This window comes from Megalops cyprinoides, chromosome 9 (assembly GCF_013368585.1).
Source record: "Megalops cyprinoides isolate fMegCyp1 chromosome 9, fMegCyp1.pri, whole genome shotgun sequence".
NCBI lineage: Eukaryota > Metazoa > Chordata > Actinopteri > Elopiformes > Megalopidae > Megalops > Megalops cyprinoides.
The window spans coordinates 17,667,993-17,685,680 of NC_050591.1; the positions used below are offsets into that span (position 1 = coordinate 17,667,993).

General features: G+C 39.7%; 1 protein-coding gene and 1 pseudogene across 1 annotated transcript; one reads left to right on the plus strand and one right to left on the minus strand.

The window, feature by feature from the left end:
* Window positions 1–6,436: 6,436 nt before the first annotated feature.
* On the minus strand, window positions 6,437–9,106 carry LOC118783641 (annotated as a pseudogene).
* A 977-nt stretch (window positions 9,107–10,083) lies between these two features.
* LOC118783643 (probable G-protein coupled receptor 83) lies at window positions 10,084–12,746 on the plus strand. The gene is made up of 4 exons (XM_036537594.1): window positions 10,084–10,476; window positions 10,695–10,820; window positions 11,529–11,662; window positions 12,113–12,746. The coding sequence occupies exons 1-4, from the start codon at window positions 10,084–10,086 to the stop codon at window positions 12,744–12,746; spliced, it is 1,287 nt and encodes a 428-aa protein (XP_036393487.1).
* The last annotated feature ends 4,942 nt before the right edge of the window (window positions 12,747–17,688 follow it).

Here is a 17,688-nt window from a genome sequence, read left to right on the forward strand (position 1 = left end):
TAGTCTTATCTGTTTACTGTTAAATTTTTCCTTAATAATGGAAGGACAAGATTGCACCACTGGAATTTTACACTTGTCATTAGTGTCATTATCTTGAGGGCTGAGGTAACCCTGTCCAGACCAGATTCTCTACCTCTGTTTCTCCGGTTTCTCCTGATATCTGGGGGTCAGGATCACATGGTTCTGTAGGTCTGGGCCTGACAACAATACAATGCACAATAGAATCAACATACAACAGTAGACTGTACAAGCTTTCATTACTTTCTGTAGAGTGACTACAAGTTATAGAAAGCACCAGTGTGAGTGGCCCTTCAGCAATTGATAAAAACATCCTCCTGAATTTGACATATACTATTTACAGATAGAACAGAGAAAAGGATGGCAGTATTTGGCTGCTTGTCTTGTACCCTCTGTCCTAAAGTAAAATTACTTTGATAAACACACTGAATGTCTGCAAGGATGGATTATGTCCAAGTTTCAAGAACTACCAGCATTTTTTTTTTATCAAAGCTTTATTGATTTTCACACAAACAAAAAGGGGGAGTAGGTAAAAAAAGTTGGACAATATCACCACACATAAACTGTGCACATTTAACAGAATGGAACATAAATGTTTATATACACACATTATTATTTAAAAATAAAGTTGGATGTCAGAATACAACTTATTCCATGCCTGCAGTGCCTACAGTGCCTTGAGTCTCACAGTAGTGAATTTGAGGTTCACTATACCTTATACAAATCTAGTGTAATTTTTCTAAAGCAAATCAAATGGGAACAAATGAGAAGGTAACATTATTTGGTATTTTACTGTAATGATGAGCTATTTAGAGTTATAATGATGATCTGTTTCCACAGTTTGATGATTCCATTTGAAAGTCAAACATGGGGAGGCTTTTGAAAGGATTATACATCTACCATAAAATAAGTCCATGAGTGCAATTTTGTAAGGTTCATGTTTTGCAGTAGACACCCCCTTATATGTCTGTTCTTGTCTTTCCCCCTTAATATAATTTTGCAATAACCCAAATGATAGTTTCTTTATTTCTAGCACATACTATCTGGTATTTTAGTCCTGTTGACTACGCGGAAATTAAAAATAGAGTATACAGAAACTTCAAGGATTTTGGCTGTGCCTCTATTCAAAGCAGTGCCATTCTTGGCATGCATGATGGGTTGTGCAACTGTTCAGTGTAATCTGTTCAAATTTAGATGGCATTATACACTATGTCAGCCTGTACTTAGTCACTTCTTTGTCTGCTCCATGTCCCTGAAGCATACCATTGCCTGCTGGTCTTTGGGTAGCTGTCAGTCTATTTAGGATACCTTTTTGTTTGTTGATATGTACTGCCTCAGATGTCATTCATTTGCATTGAATAATATATTTCTCTGTCCACTTCAACTGAACATTCAAGTAATGTATTTAATTAAATACAAATGGCAGGCATTTATGAATAATTTATGAATCAAATAAAGCACAGATCTTACTAGACTCAATGAGAGCCATTGCAAAATCCATGGGCAAAACTCTTACTTGTATAATCATCTTTTCTGCAAAATTAAGAAGGGGGGTATGGGTATAAAAAGCCATTTTCTGCTATGGTCTACATGATTTTAATATTTTTTATCATTAATTTTAACAGTAAGAACTGACATTAGGGTAAATTCAAACCGCTGTCAGAGCTTAGTCTTGTTAGGTTGGTGACTCACAGTAAGTTCATTACATTATGGGGCTATAACAAATATCCATGGTGATCAGGGAGAGTCTGCACACACCCACACTCAGAAAAGCATACTTCATTAAATGCCATCTGGGGTGGGGTTGGGGGGGTAGATGACTGTGTAGGAACTATGAATATCATGCCATCTAGAGCTGTTATTCAACTTAACAATAAAAATATCCAGAACACCATCAAACATCTGGATCAAAAAAGAACTGGAAAACATTTGTGCCTTAACAGATGGTTTGTTTGGTGCTGCCCCTAGAGAGTTAAATTCCGTATGATGCCACATTGAAAATATATGGAAGTCCAAGGAAGACAGGGACTGAAATGTGGCTTCCTTGTGCACAGACTATGATGCAGCCTGTCAAGTATGAAACAAGGTCCTTAAGGGTTGCCACCTGACACCACAGGTTGTGATCTGTTGAGATTTGGTTGGGATGGGGAAGGCAGCAGATTAGAGTGCACGCCAATGGAGTGATCACTGGGTTTCATGCTCTCGTGGCTCAGGAGGCTCAGAAAATGAAAGCTTGTTGAAGTTTGTTGTCATTTATTAATGCCTATGTTCATGGAAACACTGTCAGAAATGTGACATAAACACTTCAGAGAGGAAAAGAAATCACTACAGCTCCACAAGCAACAACATATCTTCTTTTGCCTGTTAATAATACATGCATAAACATGTACAAAATGGTGGCAAAACATGAATGCTCCTCTCCAGCGCTCACAATTTTCTGATAATCTACCTTTTGTGATGAATATTGGAGACGTCTTTGGGATGTTCAACTGTTTCTCAAAATCAGATAAAGTTTACTTCATTAATCAGAGTCAGTACATTCAGTCAGAACTTAAAAAAAAAAAAAGAATACCTCAAATTGGAAAAGATTCATTTGCATATGAATACCTCATATGCGATTCCACTGAGGGACTGCACTGCACCCATCACAAAAAGTATGTTCATCCACTGCATTTCAGATCTGGCACACTGAATCTGATTATGTGATTTTGTTGATCTTACCATGATAAGTAATAATGATCTCACATCCAAACACACGCAGTTTTATGGCTTGTGAAATAGGCAGCTTGATGCTCTTATTAAATGTATTGTCATATAATCCTGGTGAAGGATGTGGGCTGAAGGACGTGTGGATAAAATGCAGATTGACTCAGACGTCAGAGAGTAGCAAGGAGATAAAGGTATAGAGGGTCATACTATGTGATACATGATTTGATACAATAAAAAGCACACTGTGAGCCTGACAAAGCGCAAGGCGAGACAAGCCCTGTTAATCTCCTTTCAAATAAAACTAAGATCTGCTGACCCAATAAGGTCTGTACTCTTTTCTGTCCAGCGAGTGTATGATAGTCAGCCTTCAATTCAGTTGGTATTTTTAAATTTTGGATTCATTACCTACTGCTATCAGCACCTCATACACATTGTGCACGAGGTTTTTTTTCCTTGTCTTTACAATAGAAATCACATCTGCATTGTAATGCTGCCAATGACATGCACACAATGTTGTTACAACTGAAGCTGATGTTCAGGAAATAATGGTTACTTTCAAGTCAATATACTGTATATTGAGGACAAACTGGAGAAGGTCCATGTTAGCCATTATTCAACCTAGAAATGTTAAAAAAACATCACTGGAGGTGAAAGGAGATTAAATCACACAAATGAATCATCAACAATTTTCACACCATTTCAAGGTTCTGAGGTACAGTTCTCTGGGAACCAAAAAACATGGTCCAAAATGAAATGCGAATACCCAACACACATCTTACAAAGACCCCTTTGAAGTTGCAATGGACACTGATTACATGGACTAGTGGGTACCAACAAGGTATTAGCACGTGTTCAGCTCAGCCTGCAGGCCAAATAAATCTACACTCCAATGAAAAAGGGAGCAGAGGTTTATTCCCTGATGACTCCATTTAGTTTACTTTGTTCAGCAAGAAATGTGATCAGTGATTCCAACAGTTATTCCCTAGCCTTAAATTAAATGTGTAATGAGAGACATCCTTCATGAAAGTGATTATTTAAAAACATATCCCCCTTTAACCACAGCTACCTGCTGCAATGTAATTATTCCTGGGTATACTTAGATAAGAAAAAAATTCATTACATCTACATCACTGTATTTTTTGTTGTAAATGTAAAAAGGTGATTCATATTGAAATGTGAAATGTGTGATTACTGCATAGTTATATCCGTTCTTTTGTTGTACTCTCACTCTCACAAGGTAGGTGTGAATAAAAAGATACTCAGCAGGTAGTTTTTTTTGCTGTCCACAAGTGCATTCAGTATGCAAGGATATAGTTTACTTGATGATAAGTCAGATGTAATCTTACATCCTATTTTCCAAAATCCTGTCCATACTGCATCCAGTGTAGATGTACTCAAAAACCATGAAAATTTTGAGTGAAAGCAGATTCTGATTTAGAAGACCATTACTGGTCAAGATGACAACTTGCTTCTGTGCATTCAGCGCCTGGATTTCATTGGAGTGTCTGATCTGTGCATTCTATGTTTGTGCAAGTGTGTTTCCATGTAAATCAGTTTTGCCAGGTAGTGCAGGTATTCCTTTTACCCACTAGCATCATACTAACCCACTCAGTCAAATGAAAGAGGTTCTCTAAGTTTAGTCTCACATTTTAGTATTCCATAGAGGTCCACTGCAGAAGCTGAGGGTTTAAGGCAATTGAGGACAGCTGTAGCTCAAAGCTGAGAAGCTAATGTTAGGTGCATGTTCAGTTACAATGAGAACTTGTGTGGAAGATTGACCTTGCCTGTAAAATAAGTATTAAGTTGTAGATCACATAATATTTCTTCTCTGAATATTTGCTATGATTGATCCAGAGAGTTTGCCTTTGACATGCTGTGCTGAACTACTATGGATACTATGGATAGTTGGTTTTACTCAATGATAAAATCACATGTGTACCACAGGATTTGACATCCCGAAATTAATTAATGGATCTGTAAACCACATAACCTCACTGAAAAACACAAGCACCACACAAAGTCTCGATCACTAAAAGCACACAGGTTGCCTTTTTTGGCACAACCTCCTTTCACATAAGTTTGAATGAATGATTTTGAAATGCATACATAAAAAATGCCTTATCAGTCACAATGTAAGAATTTCAAAAAACACAGTAAATACTACTTGTAAACAGCAACAAGCAACAGCAAAAAGCACAATGGCACCATGAGTTAAGGCAATAAATGTGGGAAGGTCGCTTTGATATCAGTCAACATACCCTTTTCCATTTTTACTTTAATTACATAACATCACAGCACAAAATGCTGCTGACATGACACCCGTACCTCAAACAGGATATTTTACATCAGTGTAATGTCTTCAAAGATGACAATGCTATTCTGTCTGTGTGCATGTGTGTGGGGATTGGAGTTGCCCTTTGATGCTTGCTCTGTGCACTGCACTCTTACAGAACAGCTGTGAATTTGGGATCAGAGAAACATGCTACCAAGAGCACATGAGTCCCAAGGGGAGAGAACAGATGATTTCTTTTATGGCAGAAATGGCAAGGCCTGGTCTTGTACCACCACCCCCCAGTCCGTCTACTAACCTCGCCCAGATCACCTCTTACTGCTGGACTGGAGTCATCTGTTCATCATTCACAATCAAGACAGTCACTTGTTAAAGAAAAAAAGGTGACTGATTGCTGATTGCTAACTCTTGCTGTTAACCTGAAATAGAAAAATAGAAACAAAAATGTTGGAAAATATTTATACTGTTAAAACTTGAATCAATATGCTTTAAAGTACAGTGAATAATAATAATAATAATAATAATAATTTGTATTCTTAAATTCATAAATAACTTGAAGTGTATTAAACACTTTCTTGCTCCTCAAAAATATTCTTATTTAGAGAATATTATAATTACAACTAATCTTTAATAGCAGTTGGCTGTCAGTGGTCAACAGATAGCCTTCTTCCACCAAATACAGGTGATATCATGTAATATGTAGGACAACTTTCTGGATTAGGGAATTAAGGACCATGTTTTAAGATGCTGCTCTATATAAAGCACCCCCCCCCCCCACACACACACACACACACACACTCAAACGTACACTTATTGGAAGACATACAATTATCGACAATAATCATAATGATTACATTTATACAACACATTCCATCATTTTAAAGGACCTCAAAACACTTTAAAATGATGCGGCTGGCTGACATCAACCACTCCTATCTGAGGGGGAGAGGGAGGGAATCAATTAAACAGGGAATGTTGAGATGGTCAGATGTAGAGAACCAGACATAGAATTTCACCAGAACATTTAGAACAATTCATCAGGACCCCCAACTCATTGGAATGGGTGTGATAGGATCTGAAACATCCTGGGGCATTTTTTTTGTCTTATTTGGCGCACAAGGAAGACTTCCCTCTACTGGCCCACCAAGACCAATTCCTGCAGAAAGTTGGCTTTCCCAGGTCTACCCTCCAACTAAGACCAGCATTACATCTCTCCAGATATGTTAGAAGAAGGCTACAGAGTGGTATGATAATGTATATATCTGCACATTTATAAGAAACACAGAATAATTGGGCACATGCTCTGACCCCCCCCCAACCTCCCGCCACCTTTGCACAGTCCATTTGAATTTTGCTGAATGTTTAGGGTGTCGTGAGGAGCTGGGGGCAAGTGGGCTGGTAAGCGCTTCCGCTGGTTACCTAGCTGACAGCCACGATGGGTTCCACAGAGAGGATGTCTGTCTTGCCCGACTGAGTATGGGAGGTGGAACGGAGGCTGTGGCTCTCTTTTGCCCGGGGGTTAGAAGAGGTGTGGCACTCGGGCCAGGCAGCACGGTGGCTGCGCGTAGTGGAGGGCTGAGGCCGGGAGGACGCCCTGCCTGGACGCTTCCGACACATGCCCGCCAGGTACTTCAGCTCAGAGCGAAAGTTGTCATTGAGCCAGCAGTAGATGAAGGGGTTGTAGCAGGTGCTGCTCATGGCGAACCAGTGAAAGGAGAAGTAGAGGGCGTTACTGCTCCGGATGGCCTGGCTGGAAAGGAGCACCACGTAGCAGTTGAGCGGGAACCAGCAGACGGCAAACACGGCAACCACCGCCATCAGCATCTTGATGGTCTTCTTCTTCTTCTTGCGGTGGGCGAAGTACTGCTCGGTGGTGATGTCGCCGATGGCGTTTCGCCGCCATAGCCGCTTGGCAACTGTGGTGTAAGCCACTGTGATGATGAGGAGCGGCAGCATGTACAGCAGGATGAAGGTCACCAGGTCAATGTACTTCCAGTAGAGGTAGAAAGGCTCTGGGAAATCTGGGACACAGAGACTGCGCAGCATTTCCTTGCTGTGGAGATAGGCAGTAGGACATATCAAGTCACCAGAGCTCTAGAGGACAAGGACAAAGAGCTAAATATGTTGTCAGGACAATGAGTTTTCATCAGATGAGCCTATTTGTTCATTGCCTGGATGTTTCTTTTCTGCCCATGTGGGAAATATACAAAGGTAAAAGTATAGATAAACATTGATTTTGAAAACAAAAATTATTCAGTGAAATGTGAAACCTCACAATTGATATCAGTAGGATGTATTCATACTTAAATTCATGTCATATTTACATTCATGTTTACATATTTATAGTTTTTGAATAAATATGCAGTGCATGCATCAGAAAATCTAGGCAGTCTTTGACCTTTAACTTGTTAATCAGTAAACTGTTGGCTTTGATTTTTAATGGCATGTGTGTGTGTGTGTGTGTGTGTGTGTGTGTGTGTGTGTGTGTGTGTGTGTGGTATCTATGTACCTGTACACAAACGTGAATAGCTTTTGGTAGATCGCATGGGGAAGGGAAAAAACAGGTGGCCATCAACCAAATTACCGTGATGCACACAACCCCTCGCTCTGTGGACATTCTTGGCTTTAAGGGATGTAAAATAACCTATAGAGAACAATATACAGGTTAATATCCCATGCAGCACTGTACTGACTCACAGCTTTAGCAAATTATTTATAAAACCATTGTTCAGGCGGGCCCCACTCTGGCACCAGTTTTCTGCATTTATATTCATTTGGCTGTGGAACGAAAGTGGCCAAATTAGGCTGAATAATTCTATCATCTCAACTGTAAAGCCTGAGGCAACGCCGAAGGCACAAATTCAGCACTATGCCACTGGACAGCGCTCACTGCAATTCGGCTCCACAGTACTGTCTCTAAAAAGTTGAGGTTTGTGCTGTAGTCCTTAAAAATGAAAGCACGTGTTAATTTAAACCGCCCAAAATAAGCGAATAGAGCAGTATGACTTGCGCAAATATCAAACCGTACAGGCAACTTTTGTGCACTGTACGCGTATTCCTCGCCATTATTTTCCTCTGTAAAAGCGCAACAGTATACCAGAAAATATAAATAAATTTTTACTTTATTTTAATTAACTATAAATGCCCATTTAGAGTAATTGAGGAATTACAAATATGAAAGTTACACATATATACACCAACCATCGTGTGTTTTCTATGAGTAATATAAAATATGCAAGTTAACAACACACCACTTTTCATTATAAATATATAACACAGGAAATTTGAAACTCTTAGTCATTTGTGTGCTAAGTTACTTTTAGTATGGGGAAACACTGACGAAAAATATTTACCTGTCGCCTATCCAGCGCTATCGCAGTTAGTGTGAGGGTAGACACGTGCAAAGAGCAATACTGCACAAATCTACTGATGTGGCACATGCCTTTTCCGAAAACCCAGGTACTGTTTACAAAACGAACCTAGAAATAAAGAGATATATGAGCTAACAAGCTACGTGCATAGGGCGAGAACGGTTAGCGTCCGATTATGATACACCTTATTATGTCATCAAAAATTCGTGACAAGGGATTGACATTACGGTTGAATTAAGGTGGACATGATTTAACAGATAACAAACCGGAGACAAATCGGAGCGTATTCTTGTTTATATTGGTATGTGGAAATGTAGCTTACTCACCAAGGTGAATGGAGTGTTGAGAAGAGTGATGAGGATGTCAGCAATCGCCAGGTTGACGATGAACAAACTTGTGGCTGAGTGCATCCTTTTATTCTTTATCACAACGTGACAAACAAGAATATTTCCAAAAAGGGAAATGATGATAATGAAGGAATAAGCAATTATCAGTAAAGCTTTAACAGTCGGATTCTGAGATTCTGCCCCGTATTTTTTTTTCCTATCAGAAACTGCCAGTCTGCCAAAGTGTTGTCGTCCAGAGTGTAAAAACTCGACCTGTTTGTCGCAGCTTCAAAAATCCCTTCAAAGAACGAATCATTGTAAATTCGAGCCTTTGATGTGTGAAAGTTGCTGGCTAGATATGTCAAAGCCAACAACGCACATGTCTCCCTCATTTCTGCAGCAGACAAACAGTTTTTATTTAAAAAAGCCAATATTTTCAAAGATAGATAGTGAGCGGTTAGAATCTCTAGAAGGTGGAGAAGCTGAAGAATCAAATTCAGCGCAGTAGTTTATATCAACTGCTGCGCGCATTAACAAGCGTTATTAAGAAGTAATTTCACTGCAGATACTCAGTTGTTTTGCTCCCCTGCTTTTGAAACCACGCAACCCCCTCCCACTTGCGGTACACGTGGAACCACTGACGAGTGCATCTCTGTCAAATGCGTATACTGCACGCATCTCTGCAAAAGAACGCCAAGTTCCTTAAACCCACAAGTCACATATCCCCATAAGGTTCGTGTACAATCCGTTTTTCATTCCTGCACAATGAAGACAACGGGTCAGTTTACTCTTTTGCATTAAAAACAAAAATCAAGTTGCCTCTCAGTTCTTGCTTTGTTTTGCAACAAAATATAAAAATATTTTATTTATATATTGGGTACAAAATTAAAATATAAATAAATATATTTATATTTTGTTGCAAAACAAAGCAAGAACTGAGAGGCAACTTGATTTTTGTTTTTAATGCAAAAGAGTAAACTGACCCGTTGTCTTCATTGTGCAGGAATGAAAAACGGATTGTACACGAACCTTATGGGGATATGTGACTTGTGGGTTTAAGGAACTTGGCGTTCTTTTGCAGAGATGCGTGCAGTATACGCATTTGACAGAGATGCACTCGTCAGTGGTTCCACGTGTACCGCAAGTGGGAGGGGGTTGCGTGGTTTCAAAAGCAGGGGAGCAAAACAACTGAGTATCTGCAGTGAAATTACTTCTTAATAACGCTTGTTAATGCGCGCAGCAGTTGATATAAACTACTGCGCTGAATTTGATTCTTCAGCTTCTCCACCTTCTAGAGATTCTAACCGCACACTATCTATCTTTGAAAATATTGGCTTTTTTAAATAAAAACTGTTTGTCTGCTGCAGAAATGAGGGAGACATGTGCGTTGTTGGCTTTGACATATCTAGCCAGCAACTTTCACACATCAAAGGCTCGAATTTACAATGATTCGTTCTTTGAAGGGATTTTTGAAGCTGCGACAAACAGGTCGAGTTTTTACACTCTGGACGACAACACTTTGGCAGACTGGCAGTTTCTGATAGGAAAAAAGAAATACGGGGCAGAATCTCAGAATCCGACTGTTAAAGCTTTACTGATAATTGCTTATTCCTTCATTATCATCATTTCCCTTTTTGGAAATATTCTTGTTTGTCACGTTGTGATAAAGAATAAAAGGATGCACTCAGCCACAAGTTTGTTCATCGTCAACCTGGCGATTGCTGACATCCTCATCACTCTTCTCAACACTCCATTCACCTTGGTGAGTAAGCTACATTTCCACATACCAATATAAACAAGAATACGCTCCGATTTGTCTCCGGTTTGTTATCTGTTAAATCATGTCCACCTTAATTCAACCGTAATGTCAATCCCTTGTCACGAATTTTTGATGACATAATAAGGTGTATCATAATCGGACGCTAACCGTTCTCGCCCTATGCACGTAGCTTGTTAGCTCATATATCTCTTTATTTCTAGGTTCGTTTTGTAAACAGTACCTGGGTTTTCGGAAAAGGCATGTGCCACATCAGTAGATTTGTGCAGTATTGCTCTTTGCACGTGTCTACCCTCACACTAACTGCGATAGCGCTGGATAGGCGACAGGTAAATATTTTTCGTCAGTGTTTCCCCATACTAAAAGTAACTTAGCACACAAATGACTAAGAGTTTCAAATTTCCTGTGTTATATATTTATAATGAAAAGTGGTGTGTTGTTGACTTGCATATTTTATATTACTCATAGAAAACACACGATGGTTGGTGTATATATGTGTAACTTTCATATTTGTAATTCCTCAATTACTCTAAATGGGCATTTATAGTTAATTAAAATAAAGTAAAAATTTTATTATATTTTCTGGTATACTGTTGCGCTTTTACAGAGGAAAATAATGGCGAGGAATACGCGTACAGTGCACAAAAGTTGCCTGTACGGTTTGATATTTGCGCAAGTCATACTGCTCTATTCGCTTATTTTGGGCGGTTTAAATTAACACGTGCTTTCATTTTTAAGGACTACAGCACAAACCTCAACTTTTTAGAGACAGTACTGTGGAGCCGAATTGCAGTGAGCGCTGTCCAGTGGCATAGTGCTGAATTTGTGCCTTCGGCGTTGCCTCAGGCTTTACAGTTGAGATGATAGAATTATTCAGCCTAATTTGGCCACTTTCGTTCCACAGCCAAATGAATATAAATGCAGAAAACTGGTGCCAGAGTGGGGCCGCCTGAACAATGGTTTTATAAATAATTTGCTAAAGCTGTGAGTCAGTACAGTGCTGCATGGGATATTAACCTGTATATTGTTCTCTATAGGTTATTTTACATCCCTTAAAGCCAAGAATGTCCACAGAGCGAGGGGTTGTGTGCATCACGGTAATTTGGTTGATGGCCACCTGTTTTTCCCTTCCCCATGCGATCTACCAAAAGCTATTCACGTTTGTGTACAGGTACATAGATACCACACACACACACACACACACACACACACACACACACACACACACACGCCATTAAAAATCAAAGCCAACAGTTTACTGATTAACAAGTTAAAGGTCAAAGACTGCCTAGATTTTCTGATGCATGCACTGCATATTTATTCAAAAACTATAAATATGTAAACATGAATGTAAATATGACATGAATTTAAGTATGAATACATCCTACTGATATCAATTGTGAGGTTTCACATTTCACTGAATAATTTTTGTTTTCAAAATCAATGTTTATCTATACTTTTACCTTTGTATATTTCCCACATGGGCAGAAAAGAAACATCCAGGCAATGAACAAATAGGCTCATCTGATGAAAACTCATTGTCCTGACAACATATTTAGCTCTTTGTCCTTGTCCTCTAGAGCTCTGGTGACTTGATATGTCCTACTGCCTATCTCCACAGCAAGGAAATGCTGCGCAGTCTCTGTGTCCCAGATTTCCCAGAGCCTTTCTACCTCTACTGGAAGTACATTGACCTGGTGACCTTCATCCTGCTGTACATGCTGCCGCTCCTCATCATCACAGTGGCTTACACCACAGTTGCCAAGCGGCTATGGCGGCGAAACGCCATCGGCGACATCACCACCGAGCAGTACTTCGCCCACCGCAAGAAGAAGAAGAAGACCATCAAGATGCTGATGGCGGTGGTTGCCGTGTTTGCCGTCTGCTGGTTCCCGCTCAACTGCTACGTGGTGCTCCTTTCCAGCCAGGCCATCCGGAGCAGTAACGCCCTCTACTTCTCCTTTCACTGGTTCGCCATGAGCAGCACCTGCTACAACCCCTTCATCTACTGCTGGCTCAATGACAACTTTCGCTCTGAGCTGAAGTACCTGGCGGGCATGTGTCGGAAGCGTCCAGGCAGGGCGTCCTCCCGGCCTCAGCCCTCCACTACGCGCAGCCACCGTGCTGCCTGGCCCGAGTGCCACACCTCTTCTAACCCCCGGGCAAAAGAGAGCCACAGCCTCCGTTCCACCTCCCATACTCAGTCGGGCAAGACAGACATCCTCTCTGTGGAACCCATCGTGGCTGTCAGCTAGGTAACCAGCGGAAGCGCTTACCAGCCCACTTGCCCCCAGCTCCTCACGACACCCTAAACATTCAGCAAAATTCAAATGGACTGTGCAAAGGTGGCGGGAGGTTGGGGGGGGGTCAGAGCATGTGCCCAATTATTCTGTGTTTCTTATAAATGTGCAGATATATACATTATCATACCACTCTGTAGCCTTCTTCTAACATATCTGGAGAGATGTAATGCTGGTCTTAGTTGGAGGGTAGACCTGGGAAAGCCAACTTTCTGCAGGAATTGGTCTTGGTGGGCCAGTAGAGGGAAGTCTTCCTTGTGCGCCAAATAAGACAAAAAAATGCCCCAGGATGTTTCAGATCCTATCACACCCATTCCAATGAGTTGGGGGTCCTGATGAATTGTTCTAAATGTTCTGGTGAAATTCTATGTCTGGTTCTCTACATCTGACCATCTCAACATTCCCTGTTTAATTGATTCCCTCCCTCTCCCCCTCAGATAGGAGTGGTTGATGTCAGCCAGCCGCATCATTTTAAAGTGTTTTGAGGTCCTTTAAAATGATGGAATGTGTTGTATAAATGTAATCATTATGATTATTGTCGATAATTGTATGTTTCCAATAAGTGTACGTTTGAGTGTGTGTGTGTGTGTGTGTGTGGGGGGGGGGGGGGGTGCTTTATATAGAGCAGCATCTTAAAACATGGTCCTTAATTCCCTAATCCAGAAAGTTGTCCTACATATTACATGATATCACCTGTATTTGGTGGAAGAAGGCTATCTGTTGACCACTGACAGCCAACTGCTATTAAAGATTTAGTTGTAATTATAATATTCTCTAAATAAGAATATTTTTGAGGAGCAAGAAAGTGTTTAATACACTTCAAGTTATTTATGAATTTAAGAATACAAATTATTATTATTATTATTATTATTATTCACTGTACTTTAAAGCATATTGATTCAAGTTTTAACAGTATAAATATTTTCCAACATTTTTGTTTCTATTTTTCTATTTCAGGTTAACAGCAAGAGTTAGCAATCAGCAATCAGTCACCTTTTTTTCTTTAACAAGTGACTGTCTTGATTGTGAATGATGAACAGATGACTCCAGTCCAGCAGTAAGAGGTGATCTAGGCGAGGTTAGTAGACGGACTGGGGGGTGGTGGTACAAGATCAGGCCTTGCCATTTCTGCCATAAAAGAAATCATCTGTTCTCTCCCCTTGGGACTCATGTGCTCTTGGTAGCATGTTTCTCTGATCCCAAATTCACAGCTGTTCTGTAAGAGTGCAGTGCACAGAGCAAGCATCAAAGGGCAACTCCAATCCCCACACACATGCACACAGACAGAATAGCATTGTCATCTTTGAAGACATTACACTGATGTAAAATATCCTGTTTGAGGTACGGGTGTCATGTCAGCAGCATTTTGTGCTGTGATGTTATGTAATTAAAGTAAAAATGGAAAAGGGTATGTTGACTGATATCAAAGCGACCTTCCCACATTTATTGCCTTAACTCATGGTGCCATTGTGCTTTTTGCTGTTGCTTGTTGCTGTTTACAAGTAGTATTTACTGTGTTTTTTGAAATTCTTACATTGTGACTGATAAGGCATTTTTTATGTATGCATTTCAAAATCATTCATTCAAACTTATGTGAAAGGAGGTTGTGCCAAAAAAGGCAACCTGTGTGCTTTTAGTGATCGAGACTTTGTGTGGTGCTTGTGTTTTTCAGTGAGGTTATGTGGTTTACAGATCCATTAATTAATTTCGGGATGTCAAATCCTGTGGTACACATGTGATTTTATCATTGAGTAAAACCAACTATCCATAGTATCCATAGTAGTTCAGCACAGCATGTCAAAGGCAAACTCTCTGGATCAATCATAGCAAATATTCAGAGAAGAAATATTATGTGATCTACAACTTAATACTTATTTTACAGGCAAGGTCAATCTTCCACACAAGTTCTCATTGTAACTGAACATGCACCTAACATTAGCTTGTCAGCTTTGAGCTACAGCTGTCCTCAATTGCCTTAAACCCTCAGCTTCTGCAGTGGACCTCTATGGAATACTAAAATGTGAGACTAAACTTAGAGAACCTCTTTCATTTGACTGAGTGGGTTAGTATGATGCTAGTGGGTAAAAGGAATACCTGCACTACCTGGCAAAACTGATTTACATGGAAACACACTTGCACAAACATAGAATGCATAGATCAGACACTCCAATGAAATCCAGGCGCTGAATGCACAGAAGCAAGTTGTCATCTTGACCAGTAATGGTCTTCTAAATCAGAATCTGCTTTCACTCAAAATTTTCATGGTTTTTGAGTACATCTACACTGGATGCAGTATGGACAGGATTTTGGAAAATAGGATGTAAGATTACATCTGACTTATCATCAAGTAAACTATATCCTTGCATACTGAATGCACTTGTGGACAGCAAAAAAAAACTACCTGCTGAGTATCTTTTTATTCACACCAACCTTGTGAGAGTGAGAGTACAACAAAAGAACGGATATAACTATGCAGTAATCACACATTTCACATTTCAATATGAATCAACTTTTTACATTTACAACAAAAAATACAGTGATGTAGATGTAATGAATTTTTTTCTTATCTAAGTATACCCAGGAATAATTACATTGCAGCAGGTAGCTGTGGTTAAAGGGGGATATGTTTTTAAATAATCACTTTCATGAAGGATGTCTCTCATTACACATTTAATTTAAGGCTAGGGAATAACTGTTGGAATCACTGATCACATTTCTGCTGAACAAAGTAAACTAAATGGAGTCATCAGGGAATAAACCTCTGCTCCCTTTTTCATTGGAGTGTAGATTTATTTGGCCTGCAGGCTGAGCTGAACACGCGCTAATACATTGTTGGTACCCACTAGTCCATGTAATCAGTGTCCATTGCAACTTCAAAGGGGTCTTTGTAAGATATGTGTTGGGTATTCGCCATTCATTTTGGACCATGTTTTTTGGTTCCCAGAGAACTGTACCTCAGAACCTTGAAATGGTGTGAAAACTGTTGATGATTCATTGTGTGATTTAATCTCCTTTCACCTCCAGTGATGTTTTTTTTTAACATTTCTAGGTTGAATAATGGCTAACATGGACCTTCTCCGGTTTGTCCTCAATATACAGTATATTGACTTGAAAGTAACCATTATTTCCTGAACATCAGCTCAGTTGTAACAACATTGTGTGCATGTCTTTGGCAGCATTACAATGCAGATGTGATTTCTATTGTAAAGACAAGGAAAAAAACCTCGTGCACAATGTGTATGAGGTGCTGATAGTAGTAGGTAATGAATCCAAAATTTAAAAATACCAACTGAATTGAAGGCTGACTATCATACACTCGCTGGACAGAAAAGAGTACAAGACCTTATTGGGTCAGCAGATATTAGTTTTATTTGAAAGGAGATTAACAGGGCTTGTCTCGCCTTGCGCATTTGTCAGGCTCACAGTGTGCTTTTATTATATCAAACATAGTATGACCCTCTATACCTTTATCTCCTTGCTACTCTCTGAGGTCTGAGTCAATCTGCATTTTATCCACACGTCCTTCAGCCCACATCCTTCACCAGGATTATATGACAATACATTTAATAAGAGCATCAAGCACCTATATCACAAGCCATAAAACTGCTATGTACTGTGTTTGGATGTGAGATCATTATTACTTCTCATGGTAAGATCAACAAAATCACATAATCAGATTCAGTGTGCCAGATCTGAAATTGCAGTGGATGAACATACTTTTTGTGATGGTGCAGTGCAGTCCCTCAGTGGAATCGCATATGAGGTATCATATGCAAATGAATCTTTGCCAATTGAGGTATTCTTTTTTTTAGTTCTGACTGAATGTACTGACTCTGATTAATGAAAGTAACTTTATCTGATTTTGAGAGAAACAGTTGAACATCCCAAAGACGTCTCAATATTCATCACAAAAGGTAGATTATCAGAAAATTGTGAGCACTGGAGAGGAGCATTCATGTTTTGCCACCATTTTGTACATGTTTATGCATGTATTATTAACAGGCAAAAGAAGATATGTTGTTGCTTGTGGAGCTGTAGTGATTTCTTTTCCTCTCTGAAGTGTTTATGTCACATTTCTGACAGTGTTTCCATGAACATAGGCATTAATAAATGACAACAAACTTCAACAAGCTTTCATTTTCTGAGCCTCCTGAGCCACGAGAGCATGAAACCCAGTGATCACTCCATTGGCGTGCACTCTAATCTGCTGCCTTCCCCATCCGAACCAAATCTCAACAGATCACAACCTGTGGTGTCAGGTGGCAACCCTTAAGGACCTTGTTTCATACTTGACAGGCTGCATCATAGTCTGTGCACAAGGAAGCCACATTTCAGTCCCTGTCTTCCTTGGACTTCCATATATTTTCAATGCCGCATCATACGGAATTAACTCTCTAGGGGCAGCACCAAACAAACCATCTGTTAAGGCACAAATTTTTTCCAGTTCTTTCTGATCCAGATGTTTGATGGTGTTCTGGATATTTTTATTGTTAAGTTGAATAACAGCTCTAGATGGCATGATATTCATAGTTCCTACACAGTCATCTACCCCCCCAACCCCACCCCAGATGGCATTTAATGAAGTATGCTTTTCTGAGTGTGGGTGTGTGCAGACTCTCCCTGATCACCATGGATATTTGTTATAGCCCCATAATGTAATGAACTTACTGTGAGTCACCAACCTAACAAGACTAAGCTCTGACAGCGGTTTGAATTTACCCTAATGTCAGTTCTTACTGTTAAAATTAATGATAAAAAATATTAAAATCATGTAGACCATAGCAGAAAATGGCTTTTTATACCCATACCCCCCTTCTTAATTTTGCAGAAAAGATGATTATACAAGTAAGAGTTTTGCCCATGGATTTTGCAATGGCTCTCATTGAGTCTAGTAAGA

Bases quoted from the DNA above. Each gene is read 5' to 3' on its own strand.
- LOC118783643 (XM_036537594.1), top strand. From the start codon at position 10,084: ATGAGGGAGACATGTGCGTTGTTGGCTTTGACATATCTAGCCAGCAAC. The intron at 10,477-10,694 runs GTGAGTAAGCTA...CTTTATTTCTAG, and splicing joins TCAACACTCCATTCACCTTG to GTTCGTTTTGTAAACAGTAC. The intron at 11,663-12,112 runs GTACATAGATAC...CTATCTCCACAG, and splicing joins CTATTCACGTTTGTGTACAG to CAAGGAAATGCTGCGCAGTC.